This window comes from Xiphophorus hellerii, chromosome 14 (genome assembly GCF_003331165.1).
Source record: "Xiphophorus hellerii strain 12219 chromosome 14, Xiphophorus_hellerii-4.1, whole genome shotgun sequence".
In the NCBI taxonomy this organism is placed as follows: Eukaryota; Metazoa; Chordata; class Actinopteri; order Cyprinodontiformes; family Poeciliidae; genus Xiphophorus; species Xiphophorus hellerii.
The window spans coordinates 15,100,471-15,115,933 of record NC_045685.1 but is presented as its reverse complement, the minus strand read 5'-3'; the positions used below and the strand labels follow the sequence as shown (position 1 = coordinate 15,115,933).

Here is a 15,463-nt window from a genome sequence, read left to right as displayed (position 1 = left end):
TGTCCCTTAAAAACTCCTGAGTTTGTGCTTTTTCATGGCATAATGTGGCATCTTGCGAGACAGGGAGCTATTCTTATTGTTATTTATATCCTTAAATTGGGTCAGGCCAAAACAACATATCTTATTTGTATTCCCACAGCAGCAAAGGAGCCATTGGTTAGAGACTGGAAAAGAAGCTCCCGCGAATCTAAAAGGAATAGCGTTGCCAGCGTCCGCGCCAAATCAGAGCACAACGGGATGAGAGGCATGTTCTTTCAAATTTACTTTCTCCTTTTTTTGTGTGTGAATGATACAGTTGTGAATATACATAATCACACACCTTAAATATTACATTGCGTAAATAAAAATGCTAAGCTGACTATGTACAAGATAACGTGTGCTGTCATGGATGTAGCAGGTTTTGCATGAATTACTTTAAACCACTGACCAGCAGTCCGGTTCTTTTTTTTTTTTTTTTCTTACCCCAGATTAGATACCTCAGAACTTACAATTTTAACCCACATCTTAATTACGCCTTTGCATTATGGCTTTTAAAGCTCAGACTCCCGATGCAGTCTATGCCTTGTGAATCTTGTTCAAGCAAACTCTTAACTGTATTCTACTTCATATTTTTCTCAGAGCTGCAATTATCCCTGTTGCTTCTGAAACTTTTTTTCCGCCTTCCACTCCTCTTTCCATGAGTATGCTTCGACATAGCACTCTCTGAAAAGCCAGCTTGTCTTGGAGAAATCTTTTATAGGTTACTCTCCTAGGAGAGGGCGGACGTCTGTGTCTGTCTTCTGGACAACTCTGAAGTCATTCCACAGAAATACATTTCTGTAGAATGAACAAATGTGTATTTGTCTCGTATAATAATCAAATCTTCTGACAAATTGAAATTTGTATTTTCATTTGTAGGATGTCATAATCATCAACAACGATCAACATTTGAAAGATATTTCTCTGCTTGCAAGAATGTGTTTTATTTTCCGAAATAAAGTAAAATATAAGTTTGTAATGACTGCGACAGACTGGCGACCTGTCCAGGGTGAACCCACCTCTCGCCTGGAACGTTAGCTGGAGATAGGCTCCAGCACCTCCCGACCCCACTAGGGACAAGGGTGTTAGAAAAAAGATGGATGGATGGAAGTTTATAATATGAGTTTATTGATATACTCCTCAATACAGTGTAAAAATACTGTAGTTACTGTAGTTTCTTGCTAAAGGTTGATATTTTTCTGTTTTATTTCAGAAGTTAAAGAAAAATTTTTGAATAAAGTTGAAGGTATGTACTTTTTTTTTTTACACTAATCTAAAATAATGACAGTTTTTATTTGCTATAATTTAATTTTATTTAGTAAAAAAATAACCTGTCATGCTGATAATTGATTGAGTCAAGCTGACCATTTTCATATATATGCATATACAGTATATGAGATGAATAACAGTTACCTTAATGGCAGATTATAAGAAAAGTGCCAGCCTGAATGGAAGGGGATCCATGGTCATCACCGGTTGGAAACTGATCAGAACGCAGTTTCTGGCTCTCTTCATCAAGCGCTTCCACCACGCCCGAAGGAGCCGCAAGGGACTCATTGCGCAGGTAATGGCCTCGGTTTGTCATATTGATGAATTGAAGGGTTACACTCACGCAGTTGTACGGGAGGATCAAGGTAGGATTGTGTGAAATGCATGTTGGCTTTCCAAAATCAGTTAGTGACACGTATGATCGAGTGTGTTAATTTAAACTCTGGAGGGAACGCATCAGTCTTGATGTAGTCAATAGTTGTGGAAATTTAAGTTGTTCAAAAAGAAATTCACACAGAAAGCAATGCATAAAGCGCTGAAGAATGAGCAGCGGCACCTCAGAATGATGTAACGTCGTGTCAGTGCGGCGCATTTGCAATAATCATCTTCATATCCCTGAGGCACGTGTCGTACAAGAAGACACTCGAGAGACAAAAGTGAGGGCTAGCCGTGGAGAATGTCTTTTGTGTTATTCAGACACATTCTTAGTCTCAATGTAACCTGGTGCAAATTTTTCAACATCCTGTTTGCCCTTTGAAAGGACAACGCATTTTGTACAGCCAGAAAAGAGACAGAAAAACACATTTCCAGAGATAAAAGGTGCTTTAGTTGTATCATATCTTTCACCTGACCACTGAGAAAAAGAAAAAAAAATGAAAGGAAGACATCCGGTGTGACACTTCCGATTTGTTTTCCCCAATCAAGTGTTTTGATTAGACACGTATTAAAATTGAACAATTAAACAGATGACAGGCTTCTGTTAGCTTATTAAGTGAATGTCTGTATTATTTTGTTGTTTGTAAACACAATTTCAAAAGTCAAGACTAATAAAGAGACAGAATTTCAGCAAGTCAAAACCAATTTCAGTAAGTAGCAATTTTCTAAGCAAGTATTTTTTTATTTTTTTTCCCCCCACAGCTTTGAGACTTAAATTGCCTTTGCCAGTCCTCTATATTCATTATTCACAACATTGTGCTTGTATATATGTAGTAATTCTATCAGTTATGATCCCTCCCATTATGGTAAAATAATCAGGACTGAAACAGAGCAGCAAAGAACATCCTCTTCTTTGTTGGAGATGCAGAACAGAAAGAACAAGTGCTTCACCTTTGATAGGCTCTTCTTGTAATTTGCTGCGGTACCAATCCCCATTAGTCACTGTCAGTCCTGGACGTCCCTCTGCAGAGGGTACGCATAGGAGGTATGTGTGCGGATGTGTATGTACAAGGCCACATCTATTTCTCATTTAGCTAAAGGTCTTTCTTTTGCTCTGTTGTGTCAACAGCTTTCATTGCTAGCGGATGTGTTTCTACAGCAAGGTGAACTCTTTGATTGCAAGCTTTTATGGAAATCTCAAAGAATCTCCAACACAGGAGGTTATTTAAGGGGCAAGAAGTTGGAGATGGCATTTTTGATTAATGTTTGAAATGCAAAGAGTTGTCTAATAGTTATAACGTGGTAGATGAGTTTAAAAGTCTGAATACGCAGTGCTGAGACAAGACCTCTGACTTTGAAACTATTGATTTGGAAGTAGACATATTTTTCCAGTTTTATTTGACTGGTTTTGAGTTAAATTCCCCTTATTTTTCAAAATATTTTATTTGAAATATTGTGCATCTATTTAATGTCTTTTACTGGAGATTCTACTAAGGTTAAGATATATTTTAGAAAGAAAATCCGTTTCTCCACTAAAATTTAGATCCAACTGGTGCCAGGACAAGTTAAAAATCCATATTTTATCAAACCTAATATTTTACTCCTGACCACTTTTTAAGGGAAATGACTTTCAACAGGACCTGTGTCTAAAATTCAAAAGGGTGGTTCAGGAGATGTAGATTTTAAAACAGTTTTATTATATGAGGTGCCATTGTTTTTCTTTGGAAATTGGTGCAGCTAGTACTGCACAGTGTAGAAATTTCAGCCTTTTCATTCAAATTCATATTAGAAAAAAAGCTAGCAGAAGGGTTCTTTCGTTCTTTGTCTTTAATTTGACCGCTCCTGGTCACTGTAGATTTTTGTAATTACTGCATGAACTGAAAGGGCTACCTGAAAGGGAAAAAAGAACATTTCTTTCTCTAATGGCCTTCTTCTGCTTTGTGTTCAGTAATTATTTCAATTTTCATCGTACCAGGCAGCTGCTTTGAGAAGTCCATAGGTGGTCTTTGTAGAAACCAAGCTGTGGAGTGAAATTCTTTACAAAAGCTTTCAAATATGCATCACCTTTTCCTTTTTTGGTTTTACAATAACATTCTTTTCTTTCCTTTTTCAAAATTTCAGGGTTTTTCTTTCAACTATATTGACCATACATGTTGAATCTTAACTTATTTTGCTGTTTAAATGGTGATGTGTTGGTACATTATTTTTATGCAGCACTAAAGATTTTACCCCCAAAAAACTTTGTACGTCTTCCATATGTGGTACTAAATATCCAGTAGTTTTCAAAGCATCTTCAGTCTGAATTGTCATGTAACTGTTACATAATTGATGGGAGAAAAGCATCATAATTCTAAACAATGGTTAAAAATTATAATTATGAAAATTCTAAAGTGATGACAAAAAAATTGTCAGGGAAGTGAATCGCAACACAGTCCCACCACGATGTATCCAAACAGATTTCTTTCCAGAAGTTGGAGTCAATGCTCCACAAAAGGCCATTGTTTTTAGTTGTGCTTTCTATTTCCTAGCTTTCTTATGATCTTGTGACAATCCTATCGGCTGCCATTGCTAAAAAACTCTAAAATTGATCCATTAATGGTGTCATCCAATATTAGGAATAATGTAGTAATAATGGACGCCTTGTGTTTTTTGTGCGTAAACACACTGCTTTGTGAAATCTATGTTCTTCGTTTGCTCATGCATGTTGCTTTGGGTCGTCAAATGTCCACACAGAAGTCTTACTGTGGTGGTATTTAATTAGTGGTATGTACGAACATGCAACAACAAAAAAAAAGGATTTAAAAAAAGATTGGAATTGAGCATCAAGACCAACTGTGCAAATATAGCTGTATAAATAATACAAACTTTAATAGGTGTTTTTGAGGCTTAATTGAGTTGTGAGTGGCCAACTCAAATAAGCCTCAGAATATCTGGTATTCTGACAACCAGACTACCAGTGTTAGGCACCACTGGTATCTGACCTGTTAGCAAAAACAAATATTAACCCTAACCTAGTTCGTATATGACATCAACCTCTTCCCAGAATCGCCGCTAAACTTGGGGTGCAATAAACTTTGTCATTGGTTTAGAGCTTTGTGTAGCATGTGTGAGCACTACTCCTTGTTTATAAGCAGGTTCTCTCAATGTCAGACACACCAGCTGTCGCTTGTATTTATTGCTGAGAAGAAGCGAAAAACAGTTTTTTGTTTTTTTTTGTGGTCTGCCTTTAGGCTTTTCAGTCCAATTGCTGCTTTTCAGTTTTCCTTTCGTGCACATTTTCATTTAAATTTAACGTTTCCAATTGCAGCTCCGTGAATTGGCTGGGTAAATTTCCATGCTCTGCAATTAATCAGTTGGATGCAGAACCTCCCCCTTTTAATATGACCCGACCTACAAATGATTAAATATCAGAGATATGTAGCTTTTTTTTTCTATAACCCCCTTTGTCAGCTGTAACAATGTAATGAAAAGAGAATTACACGAAGAGGATCGGATGTGAAGACGAGGTTAGGCAAGACTGTTTTCTGTTTGCGTGTTTGTGCGGGCGTGTATGTGTGTGTGTGTTAAATAACAAGAGACGAAAGAAAGGCGAGAATCTAATTATATCTGAGTGGCCAGATGACGACGGGTGTGTTGCAAGTGTTTAATCAAACTCATAAAGCATGCAGAGGGGCCCAAACAAGTTGGCAGGGAGCATATTAATGTGTAAGCTTTGTTGTACTGGTCCTGGATTATTGTTAATTAGATGAGCCTCTTTTGCATTTTGCTATACAGAAAGTAGATAAACTAATGACATGTTGTTGATTAGGAGTTGTGAAACTGTAAATATTGATCTGTTTCCATATCTGGAGGAGTCTTTTTCTTTTAGAAAGAGGACAATTATATGTTTACCCTTAACTGTAACAGTTGAAATGGGACCGTAGAACCAATACAACTTGTTTACATTGAAATAGAACATATAAAAGATTTGCTATACTTCACCATGAATAGCTGTTAATGATGAAAAAGTATTCATATTCCCACACCTTTTTCAAAATGTATTACATTACAACAACAATCATGTATTTTATTGAGATTTTTTATGTCCTTTGCATACTGAGATTAAATCAGAGATTGACTCCATTTACTTATTCGGAAGTGCAACTGGTCAAACTTTTTATTTAAGGGCATCAGAGTAATGGCTGCTGAATTCACATCACACTTTCAGGTTTGTATTTGTGGAAAATGTTGAAAACTATGCATTACTTTTACCTTCACCACACTCTTATGCACTACTTTGTTTTGTTCTATTTCATAAAACACATTTCTGCTTTACTACTAGCTATAAAAATGCAAAAAGTTAATTGGGGTTGTTGCTTTTACAAGGCACTGTGTGCTTTTAATCTTTAATGCTGATTTTAAAAAATTTTGATTGATTTTACGCCTTTTGTATATGGACATCTTCATATTGGATTTCTCTGACTTTCTCATTATTATTCAAAAGGGTTTCAGATGGTGCAGCATAGGGACAGTTTAATGAGGTGCTTTGACTTGAAATTTGTCACTGTCCCCCTAGGTGGTCTTGCCTGCTTTCTTCGTGTGCCTTTCTCTGATCTTCTCCCTCATCGTTCCACCATTCAAAGAATATCCAAGTCTGGAGCTGCAGCCATGGATGTACAGTCTTCCCCAAACCACATTTTATAGGTAACAACATCTAATAGAATATCCATTGGATTTTTTTCCCCGTACACTGAAGTCATTTTCCTTCAAATTCACCAAGGAATTTTATTGGAGGTATGAACGATCTCATTTTTTCCAGCCACAATTTTATTCCTACTGAAAATAACGTTTAACAGTGTGAGTTTATAGCAAATTCCATTTTACATAGTGATTGGATCATATTCTGTGGCTTCATGATCAAAGATATACACCATGAAGGTAAACAGTTTGGTTATCACAGACTGAAACCTAAAACTGGTTTATGCATTAATCCAGATTGCACAGTTTTAAGATGCCTCAACTGCATTTGACCACCTCTAGATCAAATTGTAATCCTGAATTGGATTATTCTATGGTGAACATTGATTCATTACAACACAGTTTATAATCTGTGAAGCCTTTCCTTTTTTGAAAAAACAAAAACGATGCCCTAAAAGGGGTCCTGCTGGAAAACTGCAGTACTTGAACAAGTCTTGCTTGGATAAATTATTTCTACTGATTATAGATTCTTTAGGATAATATTTATTCCATTAAGGAATAAGAACATTTTCTTGAAAATATTGTTCATGTTAATCGTGTCTAATCCTCTTGAAGCTAATTATTACACTTTCTGTGCTGATTGCAACACATTGTGAATTGTGAATAAGAACCTTTACCACTTCCTGAAGCACAATACTGAAGCACTTATGAGGAATTTACTAAATGAAGTAATAGTCAAAGCAATTCGTCTATAACCCTAATAAAACAAAATCCATTAGATTTTTACCAGAAATTAATTTCAGGCAAATGATTTTAGCTGTTATCATAACATGCCCCTTACAGTAATGTTTCAGTGTTTTCATAGGGCTACAAAGGCGCAACGTCTGTGGCGATATTTAACAATAAAGGCAGAAAATCAAAGCAAAAAGATGTAAGAACTGCGCTCACTGTGTATTGGCAGCAGATTTTGTATTTTTTAGGTCATCCGTCTGGACATTGTCCCGCTATTGGCTGACTTTCTACATCACCAGCATAACTGCTGACAAAGTTTTGCTCTGACTAACTGTATAAACAGTGCAGCAAAGTGTTCCTCTGCAAAAACTTTAAAAAGAAACTCACCATATTATCATGCATAAAATAAATACTAATGCAAATGCATGTTCCCAAATACTCCTGTTTGTTGGATATGAAGAGAAAGTTCAGTTACAGACTTCGAGGGTCACTGCTGATAATTTTGTTTGTATATTTTTGAGATGTGAATATTGACTTTACATATTTCCAGCTTTCTTTCTTCATAATTAAAAAATACTAAAATGCTAATTTTTGCAACAATTAAACAGTTTTTACAACCAAATGTTTTCTTTTAATAAATGACCAATTTTATGAAGTTGTCTCCTTGAATCACTGAATGTCATACACCTTAAAATCCTGTTATGCCACGGGGTTCTGTGTGCAAATAAGACCAACCAAAATTCCCTTTTGCCCTTTTAAAAGACAAATTAGCATCTATTTTTTTCTCTTTTATGCACACCTGAAAATGTAATAAAAATAGTCAGATTTACGGCGACATTTTCTGAATCTATTGTTTATTGAAAATATAAAATATGCTTTAACAACTGTTATGTCATAAACAAGTAAAATTTCACTTAATGCTTGAAAGTGATAGACTTTTTACATAGTCCAGCTTATTGTAATTGCACATATGAGCTAACATGAATCCCTGAACAGAACCAGTATAAACTCTAATCATGCTGTCATTAGTATCCGACTGTTATAGGTTTGTTTCTTGCCCAAGTCTCCCTCAAATATTCTTCCCGTTTTCCATGCTAGTTGCACCCTTTGCCCTTTACTTTCATGGTACTTTGGGATTTAAAATGGTACTCCATAAAGACAGCGCTGATGGCCCTCGGCCAGCAGTGGTCACAGCTCAGCCAACCATTTGGATTAATATAGTGTTCATTGTCTCATTTAGGGGCGTCTCTGTGAAGGTCATATGGCCGTTTCCTGGCCACTAGCAAGTGGAAGTAGTCTACTTGTAAAAGAAAAAAAAAAAAGATTATGTGCAGCCATCTGTTTTGTAATTAACAATGGCTGGGTTACTGTGTTATTTAAGATAATAAAACTACTGGATAGCTCCAAAATGAAGACTTGGGCATATACACGGAAACGGTGGAACTAATGAATGACTCACAGAAGGAGGAACTAAGCCGATAGGAACAGAATGTCAAATAATGGCCTGGGAACATCTTGTTCATCTTAAATCACATCTTACTTTCTTAAAGGGGTGGTATTATGTATTTTCCAGGTACATAGTGCCATTTTATGGCATAATCAAGAAATTGTGTTGCCTTCAGTTGTTCTAAAATGCAGTACATATCAAACATGACTTAAATGAAATTTGACTTTGGAATTTAATGCCATGAAATTGGGCCTCTGTTGCTTTAGGAAGCTCCTGCTCTTTCCAATACTGTACCTTTAGCATGTCATTGCAACATTGACTTTCCGTTAAGCCATTTACAACCGTTTTTAGAAGCGTTGAACAGAGTAGTTCAGGGTTTCTCTGTGAGGCGGACGGTTGGCAGAAGACTGCAGCTCCAAGGAGGAGCTTTATGGAAGTAAGCGTTGCTTTGTGGGAGCAAGCGTTTAAGCACCCCCGAATAGCTGCCGCAGTAGATTCAAGGATTTCTTAAACAATGCATAAAAGAATCAAAGCAAAACTTCAGGTATGTTTTTGGTGAGGGAACAATTCTATTGTAGGATTACAATTAGCTGGCCTTTATAGAATTATTTGAGAGAAACCAGACGCAAGCTCTAAAAGCTTTAGACCATTCCCTAGCAGCATGCAGCACTGTTACCAAGACTATACAATGCCTTACCATCATATTTTTATCTTCCATATTTTTAGGATTTCTAAGCACACAATATTAGATGTTGGAAAGTTGTATAAACTTCAGAGTTCTTTTTAAATTGGAAAACCACTCAATTTTTAAAGTATATTCTGAATCATTTGTTACCAGAAACACAGTAAAGGTCAGCTTTCAATACAGTATTTTATATTATAGCTTAAAACCTTGATTAAAACAGTGCCATCCACACATTTTTTTACCTTCCTAATTCTGTTTAGGGCCCCATTGAGACTGGAGCCAATTCCATCAGAATTTTCCTTTTTCAATTATTTTTGGGCTTACGGCTCAATAGTTGCAATCATGTCCCTGTCCAAAGTTGAAAAATTTCTTTACACATTTAGACAAACAATCAGTATAAACCAGTGAAGCTTCTTCCTTTAGGAAAAACACACTTGCTTGGTGAGTAAGTAGAAATCTATAGTCTTCAGTTTCACAAATAAACTTACAGTGGTGCTTTGCTGTTCAGTGTGGCAGGTCATTACCAATATATATTTCTTATTGTGCCAGGGCATGGTGCTTAATAATATCTGGTGTGAACATTTTAGTTTTTACTGTATTGTCAAAAATATAAATTTAAAATATTGTTTAATCTAAAAAATAGAAAACACGTGATGTTTGTATTATTTTTGTTTCGTATATTTGTTTAATTTATAAAGTTCTTTTCAGACTTTAAATGACAGAACTGTGAGGTTTTTGCATTTGACCTGTAGGCTGACTGTGGAATACAAAAACATTGTGTGTTGTAAACTTTGTATTTTAATTTTGTATCCATTTCTTATATGTACAGCAATGACATGTCTGAAAATTTGGAGGTGTCAAAGGTGACAGAAACTTTATTGAACAACCCTGGTTTTGGGACACGTTGTATGCATGGAGAGCCAATACCGTAAGTATTCTGGACTTTTTCAACTAACTATCATAAATTAGTCTAACAAAAAATCAGTGTCTGAGAGTTGTAAATATAATACTGATAATATTAACATTTTACTTGCACAAATCTCACTTGTAGAGGTCTGTGGCTGTGAAAGGAATCCACATTAATAGTCTCTTACCATTGCCTTACAGAGGCTTACCGTGTTTGCCAACTTACTCTGATTGGACCATTCCATCTGTGGATCAGTCAATCAAAGACATCTTCCTCAACGGGAACTGGAGCATGGCTAATCCTTCGCCTTCCTGCCAATGCAGCACTCCTAAACGGACGATTATGTTACCCGACTGTCCACCAGGAGCGGGAGGTCTCCCTCCACCACAGGTTAGTCTGTCATTCTGTACAGTGGGGCTATTTCTTTCAATAAATCGCTCTGTTACCCTCCGAGTTCCCTTTAGCACGACAGGGCCGCTGTGTGCCGAGCAGCATAGTAAATATGTGGCATAGAGCAACGAGGGAATGCAAAGGTCTAAATATGAGAAACGACAAATAAATCAGTGACAGTGCAGTACAATGAAAATGCTTATCATTGAGGCATTTTTGCATGCTCTCTGAAAGTCCCAGTCAGCACCATTTTGATTCAAAGATGTAAAGGTACTTACCAACAGGAAATTTGCATTGCATTGCAAAATGGAAATCAGACTTCTGTGTTAGCTCGTTATTGTGAACTTGCACTCAAGCATGAAAGCGGGGACCAACTAAAAATATCATGAGATTCATTGTTGGTGACTCAGCTAGTTCTATATATTTACTAAAAATTAACATTAAAAATTCACCCTAGCAGTGTCATATTCCTCTTTAAGTACAGTAACTTTCAAAATATGCAGTATCTTTATCGCCTTGGTATTTTGATATGATATGAAGACAAAAATACATATTGGTAAAGTGGAAGCAAATCTGAAAAGTGTGGCATGGTATTTAACCCATTGACAGTTACAAAAAACCAATGACCTTCATAGAGTAATTCTTCAGATGTTTGGCAAATAAAGTTAGTGAGCAAACAGCATTATGAAGACCAAGAGAAAGAGCAGACATCAGGGAAAAAGTTATAGCATAAACTTCATGCTTTACACCAAGTACGGAGGACAATAAGCAATACACATCACCCTGAACTCATCTCTATGGTTACATGTGGTGGTGGCGGCGGCAGTCTCATGATGTGGGAATTATTTTCTTCAAGGAAGAAAAGTATTGAATTAGAGACGTAATCAAACTTTTCTGATTTTCTTCTATAAAAAAATAAAGCCATGCTTCATTTTCCTTCCATCTCATAAATATGCACTACATTGTGTTGTTCAGTCATATAAAATCTCAATAAATTTCTCTTAAAAATGTTTCTCTGACATCTAAGATATCTAAGTGGTATAAATACTTTGACAATGCGGTCACAACTTTTAAAAAGAAGTCTAGCATACCTGTAAATGTTTGACTGAGTGCAAGGCCAGCCTAGACTTCGCATTTTTTTTCTGCTCACGTCATACGCCCAGGGAACTTAGCAGGTTTCATCCCACAGCAAGTCAATACCAATTCTTCATAGACCATTACTTCAACAACAGACATGGACAAATGCAACCAGGGAAAATGTTTCACGGTCTGACCTGAAATGAAGTGATCCAAGCGGAGAATCGATGGGCAACTCTGGGACACCACGTCACTGCCAAGCTGCAGCCACCTGCTGGCTGAACTAATCACGATGCGGAGAGCAAGTGGGGTTTCATTTAGAGCTAAATGATTTGCACTGCTGTTGGCCAATGATGATGAGAAATCTAAAGTTTAGAGGGAGAGAGAGAGCAGGTGGATTTTCCTTCCTAGGGTCGATTTGGTCTGCTTACGTTGGTTTTGTGGAATGTACCAGCATTGCAAGAGAACTGGATTTAAACATCTCATTGATAACCTACTCATGTCTGACATCCCAAAATAGGCCTTTCATATGCAAAAGATTGAACAATATTATTCCTGATTGTACACTTTCATTTTTATTTTACCAGAGACTGCTTAGGATACAAGTAATGCAGCTTGTGATAGTTTTGTGTGTGTGTTGGGGACTAGGTTATGCTACAAAGAGTGAGCATTGTCTTTCTGTAATAATTTGATAATCATGCTGCAGGATAGATGGTGTACTACCTTTTGCATATTGTTCTACAGAACTGCTTGTAAAGCCTAATAGGCATCCTTATGATGCTGAAATACCACCTGTCAAGTTTTTTTTTTCCAAGAACTTTTCACAAGCTTTAGAAAGATCTCTTAGGAAATAAGCTGTAGCCCACACAGTTTGGATTGTGTGCTGCTGGGAAGCCTTGGTATAACTGGATTTTAGAAGTGGGAAGGTGTTTCAGCAAATCCTGTTGCGCAAGGTAGGTGTGGAATTGAATGTTAAAAACTAGGAAAATGTACCATTTAGTGCGAAACAGTGGTGTTTGCATATTTCTCAGATATTTTTGTCATTGTTTTTTGGGGAATATAATATGTCTAAATGCCTTTTGATCAGACATGATTCACCCACATTAGGTCACACTTTGGTTTTCTCTTAAGCATCAACCATATGGTTATATGAGATTAGAAGTAACTCCTTTGTTATTTTGCAGAACCAATTAAACGACTATCACCAGGACAAGAAAAGAATGAAATACCTAGAGCAATAATATAATATGCAGATGGTACGCAGAATAATGACTGTGGTTCAGGGTAGATGCTACAGATGGGGTGCATCTTATGTTTATTTTGTGGTTTTCTTTTTCACCAAGTTTTCACTCTTCTGTGAAGAGCATTATGATCAGAATGGCACCGCAGCCAGACCAGACAATAATACAGTGAAATGTGCAGATGTAGAAATTTGTCTGAGTTCTCAATGAGAGGTGAGCTGCTGTAAAAGTCTTTGAGGAATAGGTGCTCATGCATCATTCTGACCAGATTGTTTGAGCTGCAACATATAAAATCAAAAGAGGTTATTTTAACCTCAACTCCTCAATACTGACTTTAAAAAATGATGCATTAATGCTTTTTGCCTGGTTGGTAAAACAAATCAGATAGGATTTCATTAGTATATTCATGAAACAGATAATTTGCATAGCACCAAATTAGAATTTTAACACTGAAAAATATTAATAAGGGCTCATATTACAGACGATGTATGCATGATTCCTGTGCTCCATATATTTATTTTGCAAATTCATAATGAATAATACATAAAGTCTTTAACGCATGCCATCCTGGCGTAACAGATGAAGATAACTTTTTCTCATCGCTGTGTTAGATCTCTATTCATTTGAAGTTAATTATGTAGAAAGTTTGCTGTAGAACATGCAGATAAAGACGAGAACCACTTCAGTGTTATTTACGTCATTTTAAAATAGATGTTTGGGTTAAGTTCAACTTACAAATAAGTCGGCAACAGCCTTTGGTGTTTTGAGTTTAGATATAAGTTCTAAGTTATATATTTACAAACAAAAGGAGAAAAACATATAAATAGAATATTTTTATAATGTATACTGCTGCACGTTGTCAATTAACTAAAAGAGAGACTTGAACAATTGCTGCTTGGCTTGCTACTGTACGTTTTTACGTTTTTTCAAAATTTCAACTTGTTATTGTTATTGTGAGCCATACGACTCAGTATAAAATAAAATTATGTTATATGCAATAGGATTTAAAAAAAAGAGTTGGGGGGGAAAAAAATGCAGCCACATTACATGAAATCAGTTCCATGGCATTTCACTCTGAATTAATGAGCTTTTTTTGTCATGTTGCAAGGACAAATGAAAAAAAAGAAAACATTGTGAAAGAAAAAAGTCAATACCTTCCAACGAGCAGGAAATCTGTTAATATTGCCTCAAACTGTTCATTTTACTCCTTTATTTCTCCCAAACCCCTTACAGCTTCCTTATATCACAATGAAGTACTCTAAAGTGCTATGCATGGATTTCCAATCCTTTGTAGGAGCCATGTGAGACTAAAATGGTGGACTTCTCTGTAACAAGACCATCCAGAGCGCTTTTAAAGGAGCAGCTGTCCAGGAATCATGTTAAAGGATGATTGTTGAGCCAGTCAAACAGGAGTAGTGCCCTTTCTGTAACCTTTTCCAGCTTCTGATGTGCAATCCTAGCATATGAGAGCGTTGTTGGCATCTCGTATCCTGCTGGGTTACCAAGGTCTTCCCCTCAAATCTTTTTTTTATTATTGTCTTGATGTATTCTTCATTCTCTTTCTGCTTTTTAGCTGAAGAAAGCATTTGATGCGTTTCTGCCTGAATTTCTCTCTCATTATTCAAATTTCTGCTTCTTTGTAACTTAACAGGAATACTGCTATTTCCCAGCATGCAATTAGTGGAAAGTAGTTTCAGTATTCAGCTCTAGTAAAAAGGCCATTTATCAAGGCCACAACTTTTGTCTTGTTACCTCCACTTGCACTATTCCTTATTTATTCATGGTGACTTATTTCCTCGGTTTGTGATCCTGTAAAAGAGAATTAAATCGTCTCATTTTTTCATGGAAACAACCTTGAGGACAGTGAATTACCATCATGCAGGACAGTGAATTACCATCATGCAGAAGGATTATTGCCAGTCATCTCCCACTGTGTGTGAAGGTGCTCAAAATGTCACTTTCTCTGCACTCGATACATTCTTTTTGTAAAAAATGCAATGCTTTATTTATTTGGCAGAGGTCAGATTTTGACACACTGTGAGCCGGCAAACTCTCAAGGCTTGTATTTCATCATCAGAAACTGGAAAAGATTTGTGATGGTATCTGATTTTGGATGGTAGAGAGACCGTGATTCAGCATGATCTTATGATGAAATAGAGCTTTTTCTCTTAAGGCATTGATTCTAGACTGTGGATAAAACTGTGCTGCCAACTCTCCACATTTAGATTTTGATTTCTTACTTAACAAGCATGATCTGTTGGGTCATATACGCAATGTAACACACAACACCAGAATGCTCTGTCATGATGACAAACTGCTGCTTGATGAGTCATGACGAATACAGTGACAAATATACTTAATGCATAAGTTGTGCATTATGGCTCAGTCACGATAATTTTATTTATGATATACCAGATGATCTGGTTTTCTTTATTATTATTTCTAAGAACAGTTGCAAATTTAATGTCGGCAATAAACAGATATTGTCCCAAGAAATACAAGGTTTCCATTGCCACTAATACAGTTATGGTTTAATAGTTTCTAAAACCACTGTTATCAGCAATACCTTAAATCCTAGTAATTGTTTTCTCTATGACAGGAAATGAATGCAGAGGGAGCGATGTCACTTCCTGTGTGTTGGGTTT

At 36.4% G+C, this 15,463-nt stretch overlaps 1 protein-coding gene across 4 annotated transcripts in view; it reads left to right on the top strand.

Annotated features, from left to right (window-relative positions):
• Positions 1 to 15,463, top strand: part of LOC116732982 (phospholipid-transporting ATPase ABCA1) — a 188,758-nt gene that overhangs the window by 93,264 nt on the left and 80,031 nt on the right. For 3 of the 4 annotated variants that reach the window (XM_032583600.1, XM_032583601.1, XM_032583599.1), the window contains exons 27-32: positions 140 to 244; positions 1,232 to 1,264; positions 1,443 to 1,582; positions 6,218 to 6,345; positions 10,033 to 10,131; positions 10,311 to 10,500. In XM_032583600.1, coding sequence (XP_032439491.1) covers positions 140 to 244; positions 1,232 to 1,264; positions 1,443 to 1,582; positions 6,218 to 6,345; positions 10,033 to 10,131; positions 10,311 to 10,500 — 695 coding nt within the window. The remainder of the gene's footprint in view (positions 1 to 139; positions 245 to 1,231; positions 1,265 to 1,442; positions 1,583 to 6,217; positions 6,346 to 10,032; positions 10,132 to 10,310; positions 10,501 to 15,463) is intronic. The other variant, XM_032583602.1, reaches the window with a different exon arrangement.